This window comes from Eschrichtius robustus, chromosome 2 (assembly GCF_028021215.1).
Source record: "Eschrichtius robustus isolate mEscRob2 chromosome 2, mEscRob2.pri, whole genome shotgun sequence".
Taxonomy (NCBI): Eukaryota; Metazoa; Chordata; class Mammalia; order Artiodactyla; family Eschrichtiidae; genus Eschrichtius; species Eschrichtius robustus.
In genome coordinates, this window is record NC_090825.1 from 106,361,558 (window position 1) to 106,387,571 (window position 26,014).

The 26,014-nt window shown below is 40.9% G+C and overlaps 1 protein-coding gene across 1 annotated transcript in view; it reads left to right on the plus strand.

The window, feature by feature from the left end:
* Positions 1 to 6,311: 6,311 nt before the first annotated feature.
* Positions 6,312 to 26,014, plus strand: part of SLC12A2 (solute carrier family 12 member 2) — a 109,461-nt gene continuing 89,758 nt past the window's right edge. The window contains exon 1 of the mRNA XM_068535801.1: positions 6,312 to 7,144. Within this exon, the coding sequence (XP_068391902.1) occupies positions 6,404 to 7,144 (741 nt within the window). The 5' untranslated portion in view covers positions 6,312 to 6,403. The remainder of the gene's footprint in view (positions 7,145 to 26,014) is intronic.

A 26,014-nucleotide genomic window follows, 5' to 3' on the forward strand; every position in this document is an offset into this window, starting at 1 on the left:
AAGCAAAATTTAAAACTAAACAGGACACACTCCCCAAAAAAGATCCAATTGAAAAGTTTAGCCTTAGAGCCATTTTAAAAAAATTTCAATAAAACATTAAATGCTTCAAATAATTATTTAATGTTTATATATATTAGGGCTTACCATGTATCAGGCACTGTCCTAAGCACCTTATAGATAGTAATTAACGTAATCCTCATAACTCTGAGTTAGCTACCATCATTATCCCTATTTCACAGATGAGGAAACTGAGGCACAGAGGTCACACTAGCCCATGTCACATGACTAGTAAGTAACTAGTGAAGCTGAGATTCAAATCCAGGTAGTTTGGCTATGGAGACCATGATTGTAATCATTTAGCTATTTTGTAAAAGTATTTATTTGACATATTAATATTTGATAACAATTTTGAACTTTATTGCAAATGTTCACAGCCTGCAGAATTAGAAGTAAATCAGTGCAGACACAAATAACTTTTCCAATACAAAATTTTAGTGATTTCCTTGATTAGCTTTATGACAAACACATGTGTAGGTGGGGGTAGGGAATAAGAAAAGAGATTGTGTTTACTTTAAACGCATTTGTCATGAATTTACTGCTTGGATAAACAAAACATAAAAGATTTCGATTCAGTAAAATCTTGGGCTATGTTTTCTGAAAGACATAATTTACAAGTACTAATTTAAATGTTATTTAGATAAAAAGCAAGTCAGATTTTGATTAATGTTTAATTCTATGACTGACTTTAAAATCTTTACATTTTTAATTTAAGAAGAATATGATCGGACTTAGATAACAAAACAAAATTGTAACATTTACAGCATACACAAGGTTCTCTAGGGTAACTTTTTTTTTCCATGATAATCACTTTATTTCTCAAGGGAAATACTGTTGACCTAACCTGTATGCTGATTGCTAGCTAGTAAAAATGGGAAACCATAACCAGGTAGAATGTGAGCACAGTAAGCACGTCTAACTAAAACTCAGTGTAAAAAAAAGATAAATAAAAACTGTGACTTTAAAGCTCCACAAGGGGGCTTCCCTGGTGGCGCAGTGGTTGAGAATCTGCCTACCAATGCAGGGGACACGGGTTCGAGCCCTGGTCTGGGAAGATCCCACGTGCCGTGGAGCAACTGAGCCCGTGAGCCTCAACTACTGAGCCTGCGCGTCTGGAGCCTGTGCTCCGCAACAAGAGAGGCCACGATAGTGAGAGGCCCGCGGACCGCGATGAAGAGTGGCCCCCGCTTGCCACAACTAGAGAAAGCCCTCGCACAGAAACGAAGACCCAACACAGCCAAAAAATAAATAAATAAATGAATAAAAATTTAAAAAAAAAAAAAAAAAGCTCCACAAGGTTTTGTACCTCACATGCTCTAATGGTGCAAGATGTGAAGAGTTGCAGGTCTAACCTAATTTTTATCTCCTTTTAGGACATTTTAGCATTTGTGAAATGAGAAGCTTGGAACAACATCCTAAGTCCCTTCTAGTCCTAAAATTCTGAGTACATTCAATACATAGTAAGGACATTTGTACATACATGGCCAGACCGACTTCCTGGCAAAAGGGGAAGATGAGCAAAATGCCTGGGTTACTCCTCCATCATGGCCCTTACAACAAGTCTGTTCTCCTCAAAGTTAGTCTCTAACTTGACAACCGGTAAATCTGATAAATGTTTGCTAGCAGTGAACTACACGAGACTTCTCCTGACAGTGTTTCTACAAGTTTCACATGCGTACTTTGATTGTATCTCCTGGAGCCCTTGGTCCCTCTCTCATTACCCTCTCATTATGTTGGCTAATACATGTTACTAAATTCAATATATATTCACCTCTCATCTTTTTCCACCTCTTGGCCCAATTTAACACAGCTGATCCTACTTTGCAAATGCCTTCATCTGGTTTTCTTCTCATATCTCAGGCCACTTCTTTAATCTAGTCATCAAAGGTTGGAATCACACAAGTCTGGGCCCTAGGCCTTCTTTTGAACTCTATATCTATGCTATTTTATATGGAAGCCACTAGCCCATGGGGCTGTTTAATAAACTTAATAGAATTTAAAAATTCAGTTCAATTGCCCTAGGCATTTCAAGGGCTCAAAACCCACAAGTGGTTCATGGCTATTTTATTGGGCCACACTGATACAGAATACTTCCAACATTCTATTGCACAGTGTTGCTCTATTCCATCTTACTGAGTGACCGTATTCGTGCCCATGGTGTCAGGTACTATCATCTATTTGCAGAAAACCCTCACATTTGAACTCTCATACAAACTTCTTTTTTGAGCACAAGACCCATGTAGCCAAATGCTTTCTTAATTTTCCACTTGGATGTCTCAAAGCCCAAAATGCCCCAGACCAGATTTCTCATATTCATCTTCAAACCTAGCTTTAGAATGTTCTTCCTCACTAATGTCACTGCCATCTAACTCCAGGTGAACACGTTTGAAAACTCAAGTTATCCTTCATTTTCCCTCATTCCTTCAATCCGTTTCCAAGTTCTCTGAGTTACGTCTTAAGTACCATATCGCTCAAATTTTTCCCCTTCCTCATTTCCCTGCATCCCCCATAATCCAAACTCCTATAGCTTGATTAGTGGAGAAATCTCCCTGGATTTAAATCTTGGTTTTGGCTGAGTGACCTCAGACAAGTTTCTTAAACTCTTTTCCTTAACCAAGATTTTCATCTGTAAAAATAGGAATAATACTATGATGTTCTTCATAGTGTTGCTGTAAGAATTAAATATGACTATGAACGTAGAGTTTAGCACAGTATACAGGACATAAATTCCCTATAAATGTTAGCTACTATTATTACTATCATCTCATGCCTAGATTACTGAAATTGTATCCCGTCTTTCCATACTTATTCTTGTTCCTCTCCAATCTTCTGCCCGCAATATAATAACTAGAGAGACTTTTAGTAAATGTAAATCTGATCATTTGTGCTCCCCACCCCAAATCTTCCTGGAAACCCATTTTATAGGTTTTATAGGGCTTTTAGAATAGACTCATCTTTTATTACTCTTGTCCCTTAATCCCTATTCTTTAACCAAACTGGCCATGTTCATTCCAAGAGGCCTGTTGCTCGCCATATTTCCCTTTTCTCAAACCCCTATGAAAGTTATAGTTTAATCCTAGTCATCCTTCAGACCTCACTGAAAAGTCACTTCCTCCCTGACTAAGTTTGGTCCCTCTCTTTTGCATTCTCATTGTACCATATTCCTCTCTGTCCCAGAACTTCTCGGTTTGCAATCACATGTTTATGAGTGACTACTATTTGTTATTACTATACATTTCTTTGTTTCCTCCAACAGACATATCCGCGTGAGCTCATGATATTCCTCCAACACAAGCCTGCTCCATTCACCATCTTCTCCATCTCAGAAAATAGCAATACCATTCTTCCAGTTGCTCAGGCCCAAACTCTTGGATTCTCTTCAATACTCCACATCCATCAGCAAATTCTATTGCCGCCACTCCAGAGCTTGACCACTTTCCTCCCATTTCCACTGCTACACACAGCGGTCAAAGCCACACCTTTACTTCCCGGATTGCAGCAATACCTCTTAACACATCCCCTTGCTTTTTTCTGTCACCACTGCTTACCCACTTGTGTATTTACAACAAGGCAGCTAGACTGATCCTTTATACATCATCAAATCATGTCATTCCTCTACTCAGACCCTCCAATAACTTGCCATTGCTAGGGACTGTACTGTGTCTCCCCAAAATCCTTATGTTGAAGCGCTAACCCATGTGACTGTATTGAAGATATTGCCTTTAATGAGGTGATTAACGTTAAATGAAGTCATAAGGGTGGAGCCCTGATCAGATAGAAATGATGCCCTATAGAAGAAGAGACATCACAGTTCCCTTTCTACCATGTGAGGACACAGTGAGAAGGCAGCCCAAGCTAATATACCATCCCACTCAGAGTAAAAGCCAAAGAGGTGCTATACATTCTGGACTGTCATGTCCCCAACCCCTAAACTCTCTGACCTTTGATTCTCCCCATCCCTTAAGCAGCTTCAGCCACATTGGCCTACATGCAATTCCATCAACATTTCGGGCATGCTCTCACCTTCAGGCCTTTGCTTTTCCTCTGCTTGGAACACTCTTTTCCCAAGTATTTGCATCACTCATTTCCGCACTCAAATGTCACCTTCTCACTGGGGTCATCCTATGAAAAATTTTACCACCTCCATCTTACACACATATCCCATTCCCCTTTCCTTAGCACTCACTACTAGCATGCTACATATTTTACCTATTTATCTTGTTTATTGCCTCTCTCGCTAGACTATGAGCTCCATGAGAGAAGGGATTGTCTGTTTTGCTCATTGATATATCCCCGTAACACAGAGCACCTCATAGTAGGTGCTTACTATTTGTTTAGATCAATGAATGTTGAATACCCACAGCCACCAAATTAGCTCTGGAGCTAAAAGGTACCACACGCATCAGCTACTAAGGCAGCAATCTTGTAGTAGAAACTGTACTGCCTAAAGGACCACCTGATTGTTCTGGCTTCTTCTAGTTTTCTGCTAATATTACTACAGCTCATGAGGGACTTTAAAAACTGTGGCTCCATGATCCAAGAGCGGTTCCTTCCTCTCTCTATCTTTACAACAGAGATAATAAACTGAGATGAAAAGTTGTGAATGTCAAATAAAATCACGGATAGTACAATTTTTTGAAAGTTGCCTGGTTGCAGGTTTCTTGACGGTATTTCCAAACAGTTCCGCAAACTCTGCCTCTCTTTGATCATGCTTTCAGGATTCAGCAAAGGATGTGTTTATCCCCATAAATAAAATTAAAAATTACGTAAACATCAATACAAAACTAAAAGACAAGTGATGGAAGAAGCCATTCATGGTTATCTGTTTATGTAGGGCTGTGGGTAGAATTTAGGTTAAAAATGGGATTCTACCGCTAAGAAAATTGCAAAGTAATTATATTCCCCTATTTTTTACAGAAGAGAAAATAGGCCTGCACAGGAGAAGTACCTTTCTGTTTTGCTTGAAATAGCGGAAGTCTTCACAACTTAAACCACGTCGAAACTTCCTGGTTAGTGCTCCACAGTTAGTTATTGCTCTCAGTGTATTCATTTCTATGTTTTTTGCAAATGCCTCCACTTAAAAATCGTCTTGAAACAATATGGTATCACAACTAGGCTCCCTTCTCACCTTCAAACATCACAGCTTTTAAAATGAAGGTGTCATAGGAAATGTGGACACACCCAATGCATCACGACTGGAATTAATATCTGGTTACGCAAATCTAACGCTGCCAGGCAGGTAAACACCTCAAAGGCAGCACAGAAGAAATCTTGCCTCCCTCTAGGCTCAGGCCTGGAGTGAGTGAGGGGAGTCGCGGCGGGCCGGACCTCCGAGCAGGCCTCGCCAGGGCCGCGCCTCCCCGGGGGGCGCACCTTGCCCGCAACTCCGGAAGCACCTGCGGTCCGGACGGGAAACCCCCGGCATCACCCGCAGGAGCTCAGGGCCGCCCGCCGCTCCTGCATCGCCTCGGGTACCACGTGCCGCAGGGGAAGCGGCCCGGTAGCCCTGCAGCATCTCGCGAGATCTCGCCGGCTCGGCCCCGTATTGAGAGCTTAGAACTTAAAAAAAAAAAAGGAAAAAAAAAGCGAGCGGGCGACTGCCTCCGGAGCCGCCGCCGGAGCATCAGCAATCGGCGTGAGCCGAGGCAGGGCCCGCGCGCCCCTTCTCTGGCCGGGTGGGCCGGGCACCGTCCGCAGCCTGGTCTGCCGTGGCCTGTGCTGTCGGCCCACTGACGCGCTGCCCCAGGGGCGGGGAGAGAGGGAGGAGGCCGGGGGGCCCCCGCTCCTCTTCGCCGCAGAGCCGGGCGGGGGAAGGAGGTGGAGGGGTGGGAGGAGGGCGACGGAAGAGGAGGTAGCGGCGCGGAGATCTTCCCGGCGACGGCGGCGAGGCGGCGCTTGGCCGCTCCCGGATCGCGTTGCTCATGCTGCCCGAGGCCCGGCGTGGACGGGCCGGACGCGATCCCTGAGCGGGGTAGCGCAGGAGCCGGGATTGGCCGAGAGCCGAGGGAGCCTCCGCCGCGCGCCACTGCGGGACCGCGGGTGGGCGGGCTGAGGGGCGGAGGAGCCGCGGGCCCCGCCTCCCGCGTGCTGCAGCGGGAGCCACCACTGCCGCGGCCCCGCCGAGGCTTTAAACAGCGGGGCCCGCCCCGCGCCCGCCGCACTCGCGCGCAGACTCGGCTGCCGGAGGCGTTCGTGCCGGCCCGGGCTAGCGGCGGCGCGTGCGCGGCTAGGAGAGCGACTCCCTCACCTGGCGTTGCGGCGGCAACCACCGCCGGCCGGGGGCGCGGAGGGTGTGCAGCCCGCCAGGTCCGCCAGGCTCTCCGGGTCCGCCGAGCGTCGGGCGGCGATGGAGCCGGGGCCCACGGCGCCCTCCTCCGGCGCCGCGAGGCTGGCGGGGGTCGGGGAGATGCCTCCAGCCGCCGCGCTGGCCGCCGCTGGGATGGACCTGCCCGGCACGGCCGTGCCCTTGGTGCCGGAGGATGCTGCGACTGCGAGCCGGGGCGGCGGCGGGGTCCGCGGGGAGGGCGCCGCGGGGGCCGGTGACGGGCTGGGCAGACCCCTGGGGCCCACCCCGAGCCAGAGCCGCTTCCAGGTGGATCTGGTTTCCGAGAATGCCGGGCGGGCGGCGGCGGCGGCGGCGGCGGCGGCGGTTAACGCTGGGGCGGGGGCCAAGGAGACCCCCGCGGACGGGAAAGCCAGCGGCGAAAGCGGGCTAGCCAAGGGCAGCGAGGAAGCCAAGGGCCGCTTCCGCGTGAACTTCGTGGACCCGGCTGCCTCTTCTTCGGCAGACGAGAGCATGTCGGATGCAGTGGGGATCGGAGGCGACGGGCCCAACGTGAACTTCCAGAACGGCGGGGACACAGTGCTGAGCGAGGGGAGCAGCCTGCACTCGGGCGGCGGCGGCGGCAGTGGGCACCACCAGCACTACTACTATGACACCCACACCAACACCTACTACTTGCGCACCTTTGGCCACAACACTATGGACGCCGTGCCCAGGATCGACCACTACCGGCACACGGCAGCGCAGCTGGGCGAGAAGCTCCTCCGGCCCAGCCTGGCGGAGCTCCACGATGAGCTAGAAAAGGTGAGCTCTCCCGGCCCTCTCTGCAGCCCTCTCGCCAGCCCCCACTCCTCCCCAGCCGCTGGTCCGCGCTGACCGCGGGATGTAGCTGCCGGCTCTCCTCTGGTGAGGCGGCGTGAATGGACGTGCACGACTCGCTGGCATCTCTGGATTCAGCTGTCAAGGGTGGAATTGCAGAGGAATGTAACTTAATCTCTTAAAAGTTGGCAGCGGGTTAGGCTAGTTACGTGATACCGGAGAGGCTGCATTTAACAATCTCCCCCATCCAGTTATATATCTTGTGTATGCTTTTTTTTCCCTCACCCACGCTTAACAATTACCATCCCTCTGAATGACAGTTGTACTTTTAGGCCCCGAGAAGGGAATGTGCAGGAGGTTTAGGTGGTGAGGACGTTTCTCAGGAGGGAGTGGAGAGCACCTACCATCCGTGTCTTTTTTTAAAGGTTGTTGTTGTGTGGGTTATGTACACCCGTTAGGGGTCCCAAGAGTAGGAACATTAGTATTTGAAGGGAAAATCTTAGCAGGGTGTGTTTGTGGTGTATGAATTATTAAAGCTCAATTCCTGCAATCTTGAATGTGCAAAGATATAGAAATCTTAAGTCTTGGGACAAGCACTTCCTGATAATGGCATAAATCCACTTTTTATAATGTAAACCTTTTGGAAGAGGGTTACATCAAAAAGGCGGGGGGCAGAGTCTAAGAGAGAGGGAGAGAGAAATAGAATTGTTTTTTCTGTGGAGGATGTCCAGAAAGACCTTCTGGGGTCTTGTGTAAGTAGTTATACTTGGTGAACAGAAAACCATCTCTATAAACTCTATTGATTTCTGTAATTCTGTCTTTTATGGCCGCATACAACTTGTATTTTTTCAGGGTACAAAATCGTTCTTTTGAGATGACATTGATGCTTTTGAGATTTGATTAATAATTTTTTATGATTTGGGATTACTTGAAGTCTGCCTTTACAAGTGTATAATGAATACATTGATGGAATTTTGTGAATGCAGAGTTAGCACCATATAGGTTGACACGATCGAAGTGTTGGAAAGTTTAAATACAGAAAGTATGTAATTTCTTTTGGATAGGATTATTTGACTTCATACAGTCATTTCATACAAGACTGTACTTGTCCCAGTGTTTGAAAATGTAACATTCATAACATTCATTGAAATAATTGCCGAGGTCCCAACCCTTACAGCTTATTGATTGTTTAAAAGCCTGACATCATTTAGCTTTGGGTAGTACTACTCCTTTCATTCTGTTATGGTATTTTGTCATATCAGAAGAAAAACGATTTTTAAAACACTTATTTTATTCATATTCCTGCAGTTTCTTTCAAATCTATTATATTTTCCTTTCAAAACTCAAAATTCTCATAAAGCAGATTATATAGCTGGTAATTTCCTTTTTAGAGCATTTTTATTATTGAAAATATTATATAGATATTTTCAGGTTTATTTCACCAAAGCCCTGTAGTTTAGTAGTAAAACAGTCTGTATTTACCCGTAAGTATTAAAAGCTTTTTTTATTGAAGGATATTATATACCTTGATCTTGTACGCTTCCTAGGAAAGTTTTTGTTATTTTAAATTAAATTCTCTCAATAACAAAGCCCTTCCAGTTCTCCAAATTTTCAGGTTTTTGTTTGGTGTTTTTGGTCAGTTCGCAGTATATAAAAGAGAACACCTGTATTGTTTAGATGTATAGTAGTTGAAGAAGTCACCTAGCTTCTCAGCCTCAGCTTCCTCACCTTTCAGAGTTATTTTGAAGATTAGGGGGAAAAAATGTATGCAAAGGCCCACGTTCAGCGCTTGCAAAATAATGGCTAGTATAGTTACCATTTCAATCTTATATTGGCCCTTAAGAAAATACATCGTTAAACTTTAGGACTTCAGTTTTAGATTCTCTTAATTTCTGCATTTTTTCAGTGAATGTAGTATCTAAAATGTTATGTTCAGATTTTCATTTGTGCAGCATGTAGTGTAATGAATTCTTTGTAGTTTTTTACCTTTTACCGTTTGGGCCCTTTATGGGCAGCGAAAAAGGTTTATTAGGTTAAATAAGCATAGAACCTCCTCTTGAAGATAATTTTGTTTAGAATTGAGCGAATGGATTAAAGAGATGTGTCATGTTAAGGAGTACAAATCTGGCTATAGATAAACCAATGTTGAAGGAGGGCAGGGGAGGGCTGATAGTATAGGTTGGCTAGATTCCCAAAAGTTGTTCTTCACTTTTTAGATTGACTCTTACTCCTTAAAACCTTTTCTAATGCTTGTAGCTCTAGGTGAAATCATAATATTTAGAATTCTATAACATTTAATCTTAGCTCTTGATTGACTGTCATGTAGTCTGCTTGGGCCACTGAATGCTTAAATATCTACCATGGATCTAACTTTGTGCTAGGAACTATGGAAGAACAAAAGAAGTAGAAGAAAAGCACTCCAGAAACTTGTTGGGGGAAAGGACTATAGTGTCTTCTACGTGAATTCCTTTCTTTGCCGAGCACTGTGACTTTTTAAAGTATTTTGCCTAGAATCCAACTGAAGGGGAATAGTTAAATAACCATGGTGCGTCTTGCTATATTATGCAGCCATTCTAGGGCCAGGACCCATGAGTTCTCCATTTATCGAATATTTATTGGGGAGAAGAGTTTGTTAGGTGTGGGCCACCTGGCTGTGGCACTGCGGGGTGATGCGGTGATTAGCAAAACAGATACTGACTCTGTCATACTCTAGGCATACATTAACCAAATGGTTGCACAAATAACCTAGTTACAAACTTTTTTTTTTTTCCAGTGCTATGAAAGAGAAGGGTTAGAATGCTGGTGAGGATATAATAGGACCTAATTTTAAGTGGGGTGGGTTGGGGAGGCCTTTTTTTTTTTTTTTTAACTGTAATTAGATATTACCAAATAAAGTAATAAACAACTCTTAACTTAGAGTGCAAAATGAAAGCACCTTATTATTTTAAAGGTGCAAAAGCAAGAAAATACAGCATAAACTTATCCATTTTTAAACAGTCATCTGTGTGATGGGTATACAAAGTATGACATTGAAGCTGAAACCTGAAGGCTAAGTTGATGATAGGGCAGAACAGTATTCCAGGCCAAAGGACCAAAATCTGTGAAGATAGTGAGGTGAGAGAGTGGTATGTCCAAAGAACTATAAGGAGGCCAGTATGAGATTTTATTATAAAGGTAGTGGGAAGTTATTGAGTTTTGTGTGAGATAGCAACATGGTCTGTTTTGTTTTGACACCTTTTGATTGCTGGATGGAGAAGGGTGAGAATGGAAGCAGCTTTTACTGTGGTCTCCTTACAGATAATAAGGATTGGGGGCAGAATGAGTGGGATGTAGGTGGATTGGATGTGGGAGTGAACGAGAAGCTGATTCCCAGCTTTTGGACTTGAGCAGCTGAATAGATGGTTGGTACTTTGCCTAAGATGGGAAAAGCTGGAGAAGGACTATAGATCGGGGAGGAAAGAAAGAATGCTTTTGAGTAGCCTGCAAGATATCTTAGTCCAAGAGTCATTTTGAGGGAGAAGGGGCAGAATATATTTTATATGTATATGAAATATATGTGTGTATGTGTATATACATATATATTTACATACATATGTACGTGTATATATATTTCTGTGTTTATCATCTAAAGTCATGCATGAAATTACTTGGGGAGAGTGGGTAAATAAGAGAACAGAAACAGGGTCTGGGATTGGGCCTGGGGAATGTCTAAAGGTCTACGAGAGATTGTGGCAACACTAGCAAAGGAAGTTAAGAAGGAGCTGTTAGGCTGGTGAGAAATAGCCAGGAGAGCAGTGTCAGGGAAGCTGAGAGAAAAGTGTTTTAAAGAAGGCACAAAGTCTTCAGAGATATGCCAGTAATTGATTTTTTTTTTTTTAAGTATTTCAAAGAATATAACCGAAGTAGTGATTCCTGCCCCTACAAGAAGAAAGTAAAAAGTGGGGGGTAAACAAATAAGTGTTTGATAGACAACTTCAACATGTATGATGGAAAGCATGATTATCAAATGTGGAAAAGTATGTGGTGGAGAATCCATAATAGCTCCTACTGGATTAGAAGCAGTTTTAAAGTAGTTTGAAAAGATTGCATTACCATTGCAGAGTTGTCCGTAGGCCAAGGTTTGGAGCCTTTTGCTGGTGGTATGTCAAATCTTTGTATGTGGCCTCTCTCTTTTAGCCTCTCTCATTAATAAAAAGGGAAAGGTCAAGGGAACAGCTATATCAAGTGTCTTATGTTTCACTGAACTTGTTGGTTTTTTCATTTAATTCCTAAGAAATAAGTCTTATACACATTTTACTCATGATAAAATGGGGTCATAAAAAGTGAAGAAATTGCTTAATGCCACTCTCAACAGGAAGTGGTACAGCTGGCATTCACACCCAGGTTTTACTTATTAATGCCAGGACATAGTAGCTCCTCTTTCTTGTTATTTCTTCTTTCTCCCTATCCCCTGGACCTGCTCTGAGATGGCAGGGATGTTGAGGGGGACATGTTGGGGGTTGCTGACATCACTCTTCTATCTTGACCTCCTGAGAGTAGAATGGTTACATAACTGAGAGAAAAGAGGAGGAATTCTTGTGATAATGTAATTACTGACTAATATGACTGTCTCTTTCACTAGGATCTGAGCTGGTGTCTCATTCATCTCCAGACAGAGAATAGGTAGTTAATAAAGATTCGTTTATCGAGTGTATCAGGGTGGGCAGTTCCTCCCACTTAACAGGGACTTTAAAACACTAAACAAGTGTAGCTGCTGCTCTAAATGGGCTGTGCTGAGTCTTGGACAAGAAATTCCACACACTACTAATCATGTCAGTACAGAGGTTGAGTCTTTGAAGGTCGCCCTGGAGGAACCAGAATGGGTCACATCCCTGGGGATAAGGAATAGAGTAGGTCCAGGAATGAGTAAAGGTGGGACCTTCATCAGAAATATTTGTTCAGGGCACAAACTTGCACTGTTTCACAATTTTGCCAGGGGCCCCACCCTCTAAACCCATGACACCAGAGCTGAAGTCTGATTTACCTGTAAGACTGTACACATTCTCCAAGTATATACCAACTAACTGCCTGGGGAGAAGGAAAGATAAATTTGGGGATTTAAAATCTGGCAAAAAATCTGTACGCTGCTGTCGTAATCAGTGTCTTCTCTATGTGTGTTTGTGTTCATAGTCACATTCCCAATCTTGTTAGGCCAGAATTTGAAGGACCAAAAGAGCGTTTCTAGGTTCTTATGTACTGAGTGTGTTTGTTTTCACTAATTTTTGATTACATGTTTCATACGTGTTTGTAACGTCTGTAGCACTAATCAAATTGGCTCCATGCTGAAGTGAAATGAATATGAATTTAGTTATTCAACAAATCTTGATTGAGCATCAATAATAGCCCTGTTCTGAGTGCTGGGGTTACAGCAGTGAGCACAACAGAATTGTGGAGCTTTCATTCTAGCAGTAGGAGAGAGTAAACAGATAGGTCAGATGTAACTGCCGTGAGGAAACCGAAAGGTGGATAGATGCTGATAGCTGGGGTGGTGTTATTCTGGGGGAGTTAGAGAAGCCCCCTCTGGTACATGAGCAGACACTAGACGGGAGTGAAAGATCAGCCCGTGAAAACACCTGAGGGGGAAGAACACTAGGCAGAGGACTGCAAACACCAAGACCTTGAGATGGCAGTGTGCCTGGGGTATGCTTGGCATGACTGAGAAACAAGAGGGCCAGCAAGACTGGAGTGGCTAGCAGGAGAGTCATAGGCGAGGAGGTTAGAGCAATAGTGAAAAACAAACAGTGTAGAACTTGGTAGATCGTGATGAAGACTTGGGGTTTTACCCTGAGTGATGTAGGGAATCATGGAGAGCTTTGAGCACAGACTTGACATGAGCTGACTTACATTTTTAAAACATCACTCTCATGCTGTGTGGAGAGTATCCTGTAAGGGGGTAAGAGTGGAAGCTGGGAAACAAGTTAGAAGCCTATTGCAGTGTTTTAGTTAAGATGATGATGACTTTTATGAAGGTGATAGTGTTTGATACAATGACAGGTGTTTAGATGCTGGATATGTTTAAAAGGTGGAATTGTTGGGATTTGGTGACTGTTTGGGTGGGGGGTTTTCCCCTGTTGAGAATAGAGTCGATATTTATGAAGAGGTGGGAGACTGGGAAGAGCAAGTTTGGGAGGTGGACTCGAGTTGGGTTTCATTCTACAAATTAGTTCTACAATGGGGCAAACACTTATAAAATTGCAGCTACTGGTTTGTGAAAAAATAGAACCTAAGAAAATGGGTTTTAATTTGTAGTATAAATATGTGCTTTTATGCTACAAATTTCAGGTAAAACCATGAGAACCGGTAGTTTTTCAAATAGAGTATAAAGGGGTGGGGAACTAGTGGGTTGACTCCACAAAGTGAGAGAGTGAGGAATGGACAAGGAAAACTACTTAAATACTGAAGTTAAAAATATATCAATGGTTTCTCATTAAATATGAAATTTATCATCTGCCATTGGATTTATGATTCTTCCATTTTTCACTAGAACCTGTAATAGTGCTTTCTTAAAGCTATTATGAAAAACTTGGAGCCCATGGAGGACTTGGGGATTTCTGATTAGAAGAAGGGGGAAGTCTGAAAGGCAAACATAGCTTAGTGGAATCTTGTCTCTCTGCAGAAGCTGATTGTGGCTGGTGTAGTCATAGTACCCTTGGGCTCAGAAATTTCTCTGCCTTAAATTTTCACTGTGCTGTTCCTGAACAGTGACAAATTAGCTATTCATCTAGAGTAAGAATACTAGAAACCTCTGGATGGTTCTTTGTTGGGCTGGTATGAATTGGTTCCTTCAGTGATGTAGCTTCTAACAGAGTTTAGTGTGCGAGTCACTTTGGAGCTTTTTTGCGGCTAGGTAGCTTGGTAGAGCAGGCTTTATTGTACTCCAGTGGAGGAAGACTTAAAGGACCTATGAGGACCCTGATCATCTGCTGTAGCATGACTTTTACCCCATCGTTTCACCTAAATAGTTTTTTATTTATTTATTTATTTTATTTATTTATTTTTGACTGCATTGGGTCTTCGTTGCTGTGCGTGGGCTTTCTCTAGTTGCGGAGACCGGGGACTACTCTTCTTTGTGGTGTGCGGGCTTCTCATTGCGGTGGCTTCTCTTGTTGCGGAGCACGGGCTCTAGAACGCAGGCTCAGTAGTTGTGGCACATGGGCTCAGTAGTTGTGGCACACGGGCTTAGTTGCTCCATGGCATGTGGGATCTTCCCAGACCAGGGCTTGAACCCGTGTTCCCTGCATTGGCAGGCAGATTCTTAACCACTGCACCACCAGGGAAGCCCCTCACCTAAATAGTTCTTATTAAAGTCACCAGTGACCTCCTCCATTCTTATCACCAATTCCAGCAAACCTTTTTTCTCAGCAGCATTCAACCTTCCAGCAGCGTTTGATATTCTTTTGAAGTCTTCCTGATACTTCCTTGGCTTCTATAACACCACTCTCTCCTTTAGTTTTCCTTCTTTCTCTCTGGCTCTTTCAGCCCAGTGTCTTCTGCATTTTCCTTCGTCTCTAAACTGGCCATCCTCTAGGCTTGATTCTGGCTTTCCTTCTTCCTCTGCTGTCTTCTCTCTCTGTATATCCCCTGTCTATATCACCTGTAGGCTAATTGCTCCCCAAATTTTGTCTCCTACTAATACCCTGTTTGTGAGTTCTGGGCATCCAGAGCCTGCTGGACGTTTTTGCTTCCTTTCTAAAAGACACCCCACACTCACAAACTTAAGATTTTTCTTCCTCTGCCTCTGAAAACAAAACCACCCAGGTCCTCTTCCGGTGTGCCCTGTGTCTCTGTGAATGGTACCACCATTCATCATATTGCACAAGTGAGAAAACTGAGTCATCCTTGACACTTTTTCTCACCTCTCTACATCCAGTTCATCACCAAGTTCTTTGTATCACTTTTATTTCCTAAATATTATTTTCATCCTCACTGCTACCATCCTAGAGCAGTCTTCAGCATATCTCTCCAGTAGCCTTCTCTGCTTTCCCCTATTCACTATGCCCTCCTATTACTATTGTGCCTGGAGTGATCTTTTTAAAACAAAATTGATCATGTTATTCCTTGGCTTAAAATTAGCCCTGCATTGTCTAGCTCTGGCCTGCCTCTTCTTTAGTGTTTCAGTTTCTCAATGGCACAGTACTTCCTCTGGCCATAGTGCCTTTGTATGTAATACTATCCATGAATTCTTCCTCCCTTCTCCCCCATACCACACTGATAACTTTTCAGTCTTAATATTTCACTTCAATCTGTATTTCCTGAAAGAGGAAACCTTTATCCTCCAGTCTAGGACAAACCTCTTTTCTCTTCTAGCCCTTATTTCAGTTAGTGGGAGTATGTTTGTTAAGATGGTTGTTTGAGTAAACTTCAGTCGACTTCAAGCTCCATGAGAAGCAGACTATGTCTGTGACTGTTTATCATTATGTCCCTACTACATAGTAGACCCTCAATCAATACACGTTGAATAATAGAACTATTCTTTATAAATTATTGTAGTACAGAAGAATCTTAAAGTCTTTTATGTACCTTATATTGTCATCTAGAATCTCTAAAGGACATTTGACAGGCAGATGGCCCCAGTTTGCACATTTGGAATTTAAGACACAAAAGAACTAAGTAACCTGTCCAAAATCATAAGACCCGTAACTGGCAGAGCCACGGTTGGAACTTGCAGCAACCATTTTGACTCCCAGTTGATGTTAATTCCAATGTCCTACAGTTTAATACTATGTAAGTTCTTGCTATTTTGGTTTTAATTCCCATGGCAGTTGTGTTTTAGTTCATTGAAGATAAAGTAGAAAATATTTGGACCCCTCAGTTTCACTGTATGGATAGATCTTTTCCCAACAGAAAAATATTTTTAAAAAAATTTAAGTATAACAAGGTTTCTTATAAATGGAATCAAAGTAAGTTTTTTTTTTTTTAATTTCTTCTGCTTTTCTTGTCTGTATCTCCCAAAAGTGTAATGTAAATGTTTAAATGTTCTCGGGTTGCACTTTTCAGTACTATAACCACTAGTCACATTTGGCTGTTAAACTAAATTTTTTTATTTTTTATTTTTTTAATATTTATTTATTTATTTATTTATTATTTTTGGCTGCATTGGGTCTTAGTTGCAGCACATGGGATCTTTCATTGCAGCGTGCAGACTTCTCTCTAGTTGTGTTGCGTGGGCTCCAGAGCACCGGCTCAGTAGCTGCGGTGCACGGGCTCCAGAGTGTGTGGGCTCTGTAGTTGTGGCGCATGGGCTCCAGAGCATGTGGGCTCTGTAGTTGTGGCGCGTGGGTTCCAGAGCGCATGGGCTCTGTAGTTGAGGCATGTGGGCTCTTTAGTTGTGGTGTGTGGGCTTAGTTGCCCTGCGGCATGTGGGATCTTAGTTCCCTGACCAGGGATTGAACCCATGTCCCCTGCATTGGAAGGCAGATTCTTAACCACTGGACCGCCAGGGAATTCCCTAAGCTAAGTATAAATTAAAGTTAAAAATGCATTTACTTGAGCCAAATTTTAAGTGCTCAATACCCACATGTTGGCTAGTGGCTACCATACTGGACAGTGAAGATACAGAACATTTCCCTCATCACAGAGAAATCAGTTAGCCAGTGCTGTCAGGGGAAGTGATATTTAAAGGAACTTTTCCCTTCCCTCATTCCTCCTTTCTTGGATTTCTCCCTTCCTTTTCTTCCATGTTAAATAGTCACCACTAGTTTAAAATTATTAAACAGTCAAATTTTCTCTAATTTTGCATGAGATCCTTCCTTAAATAAAGTTGTCTAAACATATTAGGCCCTCAATGAAACATTTGTTTTGAATCACTGGAATTTATCTCTTTCTGAGAATGGAGATTTTTAATATTGGAAAGGGTCTTTAATATTGGAAAGGCTGTGAAGAATTTCTTAATATTGTATAAAGTGTTAAGTTTCCAAAGCACTCTTAACTCATGTATCTGTATTTGGTCTTCAAATCTATCTTTGGAGGAGATGGGTTTTCAGAAGGTCTTAGAGTAGCAGTCATATTTTGCAAGGTTGTGGTTTGCCTAAGCACTTAACTAATACTTGGTAAGGCTGCATCTCTTTGAAACTAGCTCTTTGTCTCCCTTTTCTTTTGGACCAGAGATTCCCAAATTTCTAAAAGAATTACCTGGAGAAAAATTACAGATTCCTCTCTCCCAAAGAATATACATGCCATTTTAAAAAAGCTTTCCTGGTGATTCCCAGAGAGCCAGGTTTCAGAACCAATGTCCTAGACAGACTTTGGTTATCATTAATGACAGTAGTACATAGCTGTGGGGTTTTTTGTTGCTTTGTTTGTTTGTTTTGATATGCTGATTGTCAGTTTTGAAACATCCTACTATAGGAACCTATCAAAGATCTGGATTTAACCCTTAGGTAACTGTATAATGAATTGTATAACTTTACCAGTTATTCAACATCTGTCATGTTTCAGGAGCAGTCTGTAGTCTGTGCACAGTAATCTTCCAAACCAGTTAGTTTACAGATAGACAAACTCAGAGGCTAATAGCAACTTGCCTAAGTCTCACAGCCAGTGAGTGGTAGATGCTGGATTTAAACATAGACATGTTAATGAAAGCTCACATGTGAGGTGCTAGGACAAATCCTGTAGGGAAGTCAGACACACAAGTACTAACTGGTAAGTCTGAATCCTGATGAGTTCACATGGAATAGCTGGAGTGAGATATTACCTCTCTTTTATAGAACCTAATGGTTTCAGATGTAAATAATCAGGCTATACTATTTTAGAAGTTAAGCTTTATGATAAATTATTCTTAGTACTGGCTTACCTGTAAATTTCCAGAAATAATAGATTTGGCTTGTAGGACTTGAAAAATTATCGTTTCACCTATTTCAGTCCCAATTATTTGGCAGATTTGCTGATTAGAAACAAAGGTGATTCAGTAATTAAGCAAAGCAGCAACAATAACAACAAAAAGGCCTCATTTAAAAGGGTTCAGCACACCTGCACTTGGGGACTACATAGTTAAACTTTATACACAGTTACAACAAATATGGCCTTCTGGTTTTCAGAACGAGGGCAGATTAGAAGGGAAAATGAACACTGGCAGAGGTGGATTCAAAGATGACCAGCATGTTATACAGATAGAAAATAAGAAAATCATAAAAAGCAGAAAATAGCAGTCTAGAATAGCTCTTGAGTAGACGCAGAGACAGGGCCTGAGTTTTGGTTGTCACAGTATCTCCATCTAGCATAGTGCTGGCACAAAGTAACCATGGTGTTTTAAATCTCAATACAAAAAGAGTCAGCCAACCACACATTTTTGGAAAATTTCAGTCTCATGTCATCCTAGAGTATCGCATTTTAAGAGGCTAAGTATTAGTCCTTTTCAGAACCAACACTTTAAAAATTTACTCCAAGGGTTTCATTGTACTTTGTTTATTTAAAATGTTTATTACCGTATCATTATGAAGAGAAGATAATATAGGAGGTTTGAAAAACAGAGAAAGTTAAAGACCTCAAATCCTTAACACTTTTGCATTTTTATATACATGTAAAAATTATGATTTTATATCCTACTCTTCCCACCTAACATTAAATAACTAATCATAAGTAATCAGTTTCCTATGTCACCCACAGTAATCTTCTGTTTAAGTGAATGTTTTTATGATACTCTCATACATGTACCGTATGATATGTGTACCATAACTTGCATTTTCTCTGCAGACTCTTTAGTTCATTTACACTTATTGTGATTTGGCTGTTATTAGGCATGGTATTTTGCTATTTGTTGGTTTTCGTACCCGTTTTTGTTCCTCTCATCCTCTTTTCCTGCCATCTTCTATGCTAATCAGATCTTTTTTAATATCCATTTTAATTCTATTTACTTTCTTCTTATATATCTCTTTGCATTATTATTTCAGTGGTTGTTCCATTTACAGAGAATATTGAATTTTTCCAGCTAAAATATAGGAACCTTAAAACAGAATACTTTTCTTAGTACTTTGGTCATCATGTAAATTACAAACCCAGCAATACAGTGTTGTACTTTTTTTTTTTTTTTTTTAAATTTATTTATTTATTTATGGCTGTGTTGGGTCTTCGTTTCTGTGCGAGGGCTTTCTCTAGTTGCGGCAAGTGGGGGCCATTCTTCATCGCAGTGCGCGGACCTCTCATTATCGCGGCCTCTCTTGTGGAGCACAGGCTCCAGATGCGCAGGCTCAGTAATTGTGGCTCACGGGCCTAGTTGCTCCGCGGCATGTGGGATCTTCCCAGACCAGGGCTCGAACCCGTGTCCCCTGCATTGGCAGGCAGATTCTCAACCACTGCACCACCAGGGAAGCCCCAGTGTTGTACTTTTTGTTTTCAACAAAAGTCCTACGACTTTTAAAAAAAGAGGAAAGAATGCTTATATGGTGTTTTATTTCCTTTTTTTTTTCTTCTTCCATTTCTTCTTGTAGATCTGTGTTGCCATCTGATACTATTTCCCTTCCTTGAGTAGTTGTTGTAAGGGAGGTCAACTGGCAACAAAATTCTTTGTTTTTATTATCTGAAGATGTCTTTACTTCACTTTTGAAGCATAGTTTTGCTGGATGTCAGTTTCCTGGTTGCCAGGGTTTTCTTCTTTCAGTGGTTTGAGTATGCACTTTCAGTGTCTTCTGCCCACCATTGTTTCTGATAAGACAGCCATTAATCATACCATTGCTCATCTGTATATGATACATTGGTTTTCTGTGGTCGCTTTCAAGATATATTCTTTACCTTTGGCTTTCAGGAATTTGTACATAGGGGCTTTTCTCTTTGTGTGGATCCTTTTTGGGTTTAAATTTCTTGTATCTGTAAGTTAATGGGTTTCACTGCTTCCTCCAGCCATTTCCACTCTGCTGTTGAATCCATCTAATAAATTTTTAATTTTGATTTTCAGATTAAGAATCTCTAATTTTTAAAATATAGCTTCCATTGCTCTGTTGAGATTCCATCTGTTACTCACTGATACCGTACTTACATTTAGTCTTTTAATATATTCATTATAGCTATTTTGAAGTCTTTGTCTCCCATATCTAACATATGGGCCCACTTGGAGTTAATGTCTAATGACTTTTTTTCTTGATTATGGGTTATATTTTCCTGTTCAGTAATATTTTGGGTTAAAGACTAGACTTGTATGTAGATAACACATTGTAGCAACTTTGGGTAGTTGTTTTTTTCAGTATTCTTCTAAGGATTATTGTTTTTTGTTCTAACAGGTACTTAAGTTGCCTAGATTCAAACTGCACACTGAGTTCTCTTTCCCCACTATGCAGTACCTGATATCTCTGTTGTGTCCTGTGTTTTCAGCTGCTGCTTTTTTAGCCTGTCTCTTTGGGGGGGGGGGGGGTGTGTGTGTATGTGTGTGGTGCAGATCCTCCCTGTACCTGTGTGATTTAGTGGTCACCTGAGATTTGGGGCTTACCCTCGCTATCATTCTGTTTTTTTATCTAGAGATTCCCACTTAATTTCTAGTTCCTCTTTTGGCTCTTGGGCTGTCTTTTCTAATATTTCAAGCTAGGAAGGCTTCACTTTAAGCCATCCAAGTTACACACACTTGGGGAAGTGCTCTCAGTTGAAAAAGAAAGCAAACTCAGTGCAGCTGTATCTATCTAAGAGTATTTCCTATCTGGTCTTTGCTTTTTTTCAATCTGTCCTAGTTTTTATTCCATACATAGATAGTTTAGCTGTCAGTCAGGGGTTTAAATCTTGGCCTTTCCGCTTAATGCTTGTGTGACCTTCAGAAAAAGAACTTGCCACTTCAGATTCTCAGTTTCCTTCTACAGAAAATGGGAAAGATGATAATTCATAGTGAGAAATAGCACATATTCATGTGAGAAATACATGAACTACCAAGTGCATACCATGTGCTAAATGTAGTTTTTGTTATCGTGTGTTTCTCCATGTATATTGCTTTTCTAATACTTTACCCATTTAGGATATTGTAAGTCATATATTTATATCTTTGACAACTTTTGGTTCTCCTTATTTTAAAAATAAAACAATTTGAAATGTAAATGACACAGTTATACCTTCCAGTATCACTTAATAATATAAGTTTTCTGGTAACTTGAATTAAAATGTTTTTAAGCTATTTGTTGACATTAGCAAGTTGTGTGGGATTTGAAATAATGTATAAATTATGCTATGCATAATGCATTTTGTTGTAACTCAGTCTTGAACATGATAGGCTAGGTAGAGGACTGAATTCTTTGACTGCAATCAGCAGTTCTGACTTGGTTCATTGTAAAGTCACATGGTCACAGCATCCACTTTTATCTGTGGCACTTGAGTTTTGAGCTTTGCATTAATGCCACTGGATATTAATAGACCATTGTTAACCAGAGCAGATTGGATTCCTGTAAAACAGTACTTTGTTTTGAGAGCATAGTCTGTATGGGGAGCATTACACTGAATACACCAATCACCGACAGCACGGATAGGAAATGTTGGTAGCTTTGGGGTGATATAATTGGCTAGTACTTAATGAAAAAATGGTTAGAATTAGCCCAGCCACTTTGGCATCTAAATTTGCATATGTATGCATCCATTTTTAGTTACTGATTTGGCTTTGTTTCATAATATTAATTTAACACTTTAGCTTACTTTGGTATTAAGAAGATGCTATTAAACTGTATGAGAAATTTTTATCTAAAGTATCCTGATGGATACTTTAGTTCAGAAGTTTGTTTTTAGGATTTAAATACCATTTTTTGGTGAACTTTCACTTTTTTGAAGTGTAATTTTGGGTTTTTTTTAAATCAATAATAAGCTGCTTGTAAAGAAAGCAGTGAATTCTTTTATACTAACTGTGCCCTGAAATGAAGATTCCCCACTCCTCTGGCTGTCAGTAACAGTGATTTAATTTGCTTAAATAAAGCTAGGCCCAGAAGTTTTGCTTCTGTTCTCCTACTGTGCAATCTAATATTAACCCTAGCTTGTGTTGCTGTGATGTGCTTATCAGTTGCCACCAAAGCAAACAGCACAGGGAGGAAGCTCTCATTTATTAAACACATTTTTAGCACTAGTGAAGTTACAAAAGATTTCTAGTAGTGTGATCATTGGTCCTCAAAGCCAGGTTCTTCACACTATATCCTATTGACTTGTTGATGGTGTAGGTAATAAATCTTTTACCACCATTCAGAATGGAGATGCCATATTTCTATGTATAGGTCAGTGTTTTTGTTTATTCTTCCAGAGGTAATCTTAAACTGCCAGTATTATAGGAAGCAGTGTAGTAGATTAATAGTCTAGATTAATAATGTTTTGCAGTACTTATTTTTGTGTATTTGTTCAACATCTAGTTATTTAAACTCACCGCATGGGCAGTTGAAATAATCACTTTTTTGTTGTTTATAATAATAGCCAAAATTTATCAACCACTTACCCTGTTAATGTCAGACAATGTACCAAGCAGTTAATACATTTTCTTTTTTAATCTTTTAAAGTCTTTTTATTTTGTTTTTTTAGACATTTTCCCTATGGTTTTATTTATTTATTTATTTATTTATTTTTAAATTTTTATTTTATTTTTGGCTGTGTTGGGTCTTTGTTACTGCGTGGGCTTTCTCTAGTTGCAGCGAGCGGGGGCTACTCTTTGTTGCGGTGCGCAGGCTTCTCATTGCAGTGGCCTCTCTTGTTGCGGAGCTCAGGCTGTAGGCACACGGGCTTCAGTAGTTGTGGCTCGTGGGCTCCAGAGCACAGGCTCAGTAGTTGTGGCGCATGGGGCTTAGTTGCTCCACGGCATGTGGGATCTTCCCGGACCAGGGCTCGAACCCGTGTCCCCTGCAGTGGCAGGCATATTCTTAACCACTACGCCACCAGGGAAGCCCTAAAGGTCTTTTTAGAATTGTGGTCTATAGCAGAGAAAAAAAATGTAAAGCCTAAATGCATAACTTAATCACGTGATCACCACCCAGATCAAGGAATAAGAACATTGCTGGCACTCCAGAAACCCTCTGTGCACCCCATTCTGATCTCCCTGTGCCAAAAGTAGCCACTGTCCTGACTTAATGGTGATCATTTATTTGGGTCTGGGTCTTGGTATTTTGTTTGTTTGTTTTTGTCACCTTTATGTATTCTGGAAGACCATTAGTCTAGTTTTGCCTGCTTTAAAACTTTATATGGAATCATACAGTGCTTTTTTTATCTGTCATCTTTTGCTCACTGTTATGTTTGTGTATATTTATAATTCATTCATTTGTATTGCTAATTATCTTCCATTATATGAAATGCTACAATTCTGTAGTTGTGGATGTTTGAGACTGTTTCTGGTCCTTGGCAATTTTTAGCAATGCTGATATGAACATTTTAATATAAGTGTCCTACTTCATTTAAGTGTTGTTTATCTATAGGGATATATCTAGGAGTAGAATTGCTGGGTTAAAAGGTATGCATTTTTTTCAGCTTAAGAAGATAATGCCCAAACTTCTTTCCCAAAGTTGTATACCAATTTATATTCCAACCAGCAGTGTATGAGAGTTTTTGTGTTCTATACAATCATGATATTTTCTCACTTTATCTTCTCAAACACTATGGGATAGGTAATATTATCTCCATTTTACAGATGTGGAAACTGAGGGCCAGAGGTGTTAACTTGCCAGAGTTCACATAGCTAGTGATAGCAGAGCTAGATTTTGAACTTGGATCTGACTCAGGAGCAGACACTTAAAATTTTACTTGTTACTATTTCAGGACATTATTTGGAAAACAGGGATTGCCCATAAAGACTCAATATTCATTCACTATGTCTTTGATTAAAAATGACAGGGAGAGGTCTGTACCCTTGTGAACCTTCCATTTTAATACATATTGAAGGAGTGGAGGTAGGTACATAGATTACAAGAGCTGAATAAAAAAAAAAATACTGGGTGTGATATATGCTATGAAGAAGAAAAAAGGGGCACTGCTGAGAAGAAACTGTATGTTGGGTGGTCTGGGAAGGAGGCTACACTTGAGCTAAGACCTACAGTTTGAGGAGCCAGCCATCTTCAAAGTGTGTTAAAGACAGGGAATGGCAAGCAAAAAGTCCCCCAGGAGAAAATACTTTAAAATCAACATTTCAGCAATAAAGCAGTATTATATCAAATTAAATATTTGATAGAACTCTTTCAGTAATTTTCTAACTTAAAGGATAGGATTTTGAAGGTGTATAAAAACTTCAAGGAAAATTAATAGAAATAATAAAGTGGTGTATGATTGGAAAAATACAGAGACTTCTAAAACAGACTAATATTTACTTTTTCTTTAATCATGTCAAATCTTACTATGTGTGGTAATAAAACATTGATGACAAATCTCAAGAATTCTGTGTGGATAATTTTCTTTTTCAAGCCTTCCTGAAAGGGCATGGATGTGTAAGTGGACCAAGGAGTGAAGAGGTTGCAATGGTAAAGCATGTACGGGAAGAAGGAACCTGGTATGACCCAGAGCATTTGATCAAAAGGAGTGGCTAGCTTGCACTGCTAATGTCCGTTTTTAATTGGAAAAAGAAAATTCTAGGTCAGATAGAAACTGAACGATTTATTGGTCTGTTTTAACTACCCTGTCTACCACCATAGCCTCCAAATAAGCTCCTAAAGTTAAATAACTTGTATAACTCTATTTAGGACACAATTTCATATTAAACATTTTAATATGTTTATATTCCAGGTGGGTTATATCTGTACACTAGCAAATGTTTCCCCTCCGTAGGAGGTCTGATCCAGCTGTCTGTAACAGTCCTGTAGGGCAAAGAGTTTCACACACACTGTAGACCCTGGGGGAATTTCTACAAAGAGCAAAGAGATTTTAAAAAATACCCTCTGGTGTCATACACCGCGCAGAACTTCTGCTGTCATTTTTATGAGGACTGTGTCAGAAACCCTTAGCTTCTGTAGATTTGGAAGCAGAGGAAGGAGGGAAGGATGAAGCAAGGTAAAGAGTGAAAACAGCTGAGGAATTGGGAAGTTTGAGCAGGACAGTTTCTTAAGTTGGGTGATTTGTCTAATGTCTCCTTGCCCAAAATAGGTAACTTAAAATAATTCACCTTGGCTCACTGTAATATGTGGAATTCTACCATTTAGAAGATTCTCTGCATTGCCACATTAATAGCTACATGGTTAGGGGTAAGTTAACCTGTCAAAAGACTGTTCGCACATTTGTTAAGTGGATATTAGATCTATCTCTCAAAGATGTGCCAGTTCAGGGAAACAGGGTGTGAAAGCATTTAGGGAAGTGTCTGGAACACAGTAGGCTTTCAGTAAATGTTGGCTGTAATTAAAGGAAGCCAGAGAGATTATGAGGGTCTCCTATACTACGAATTCTTATTTTACCCCATGAGTAATGGATAGCCAAACCTAGATTATGTACAACTGTATTTTGTATGAAACTTTTGTTTCTTGACAGTAGAAAAACTACTATTTTGATGTATCTTGCAATATTACTTAGCACAAAAAATCTTGTGTATATCACAATAAACTTGAATTGGGTTGGATTCTATGCCAGGGTTCACCTTACCCCAAACATGCAAAACCAAATTATTGCCTAACCTATAAATCAATTCTTATCCAGAGTCAAACTCTTTAAAAGTCATGGAGAAAAAAATCATCCTTTTCCCTGTTATATTTTCCAAGTGTGTTTGTAGTTATAGGAAATAGTAAGAGAATTGCTCAGAAAAAGATGGAAGTAAAGTGTATTTAACTACTAAGGCAGATTGTTACACTGCTAAATAGGCTTTTCCATCTTGTTTTTCATTTAGTACAAATATTAATTAGGGAGAATTGAAAACTTCTGGAATGAATTATTGTTTCAGTTCTATTTATGTGTGATCACCCTTCATGTTGA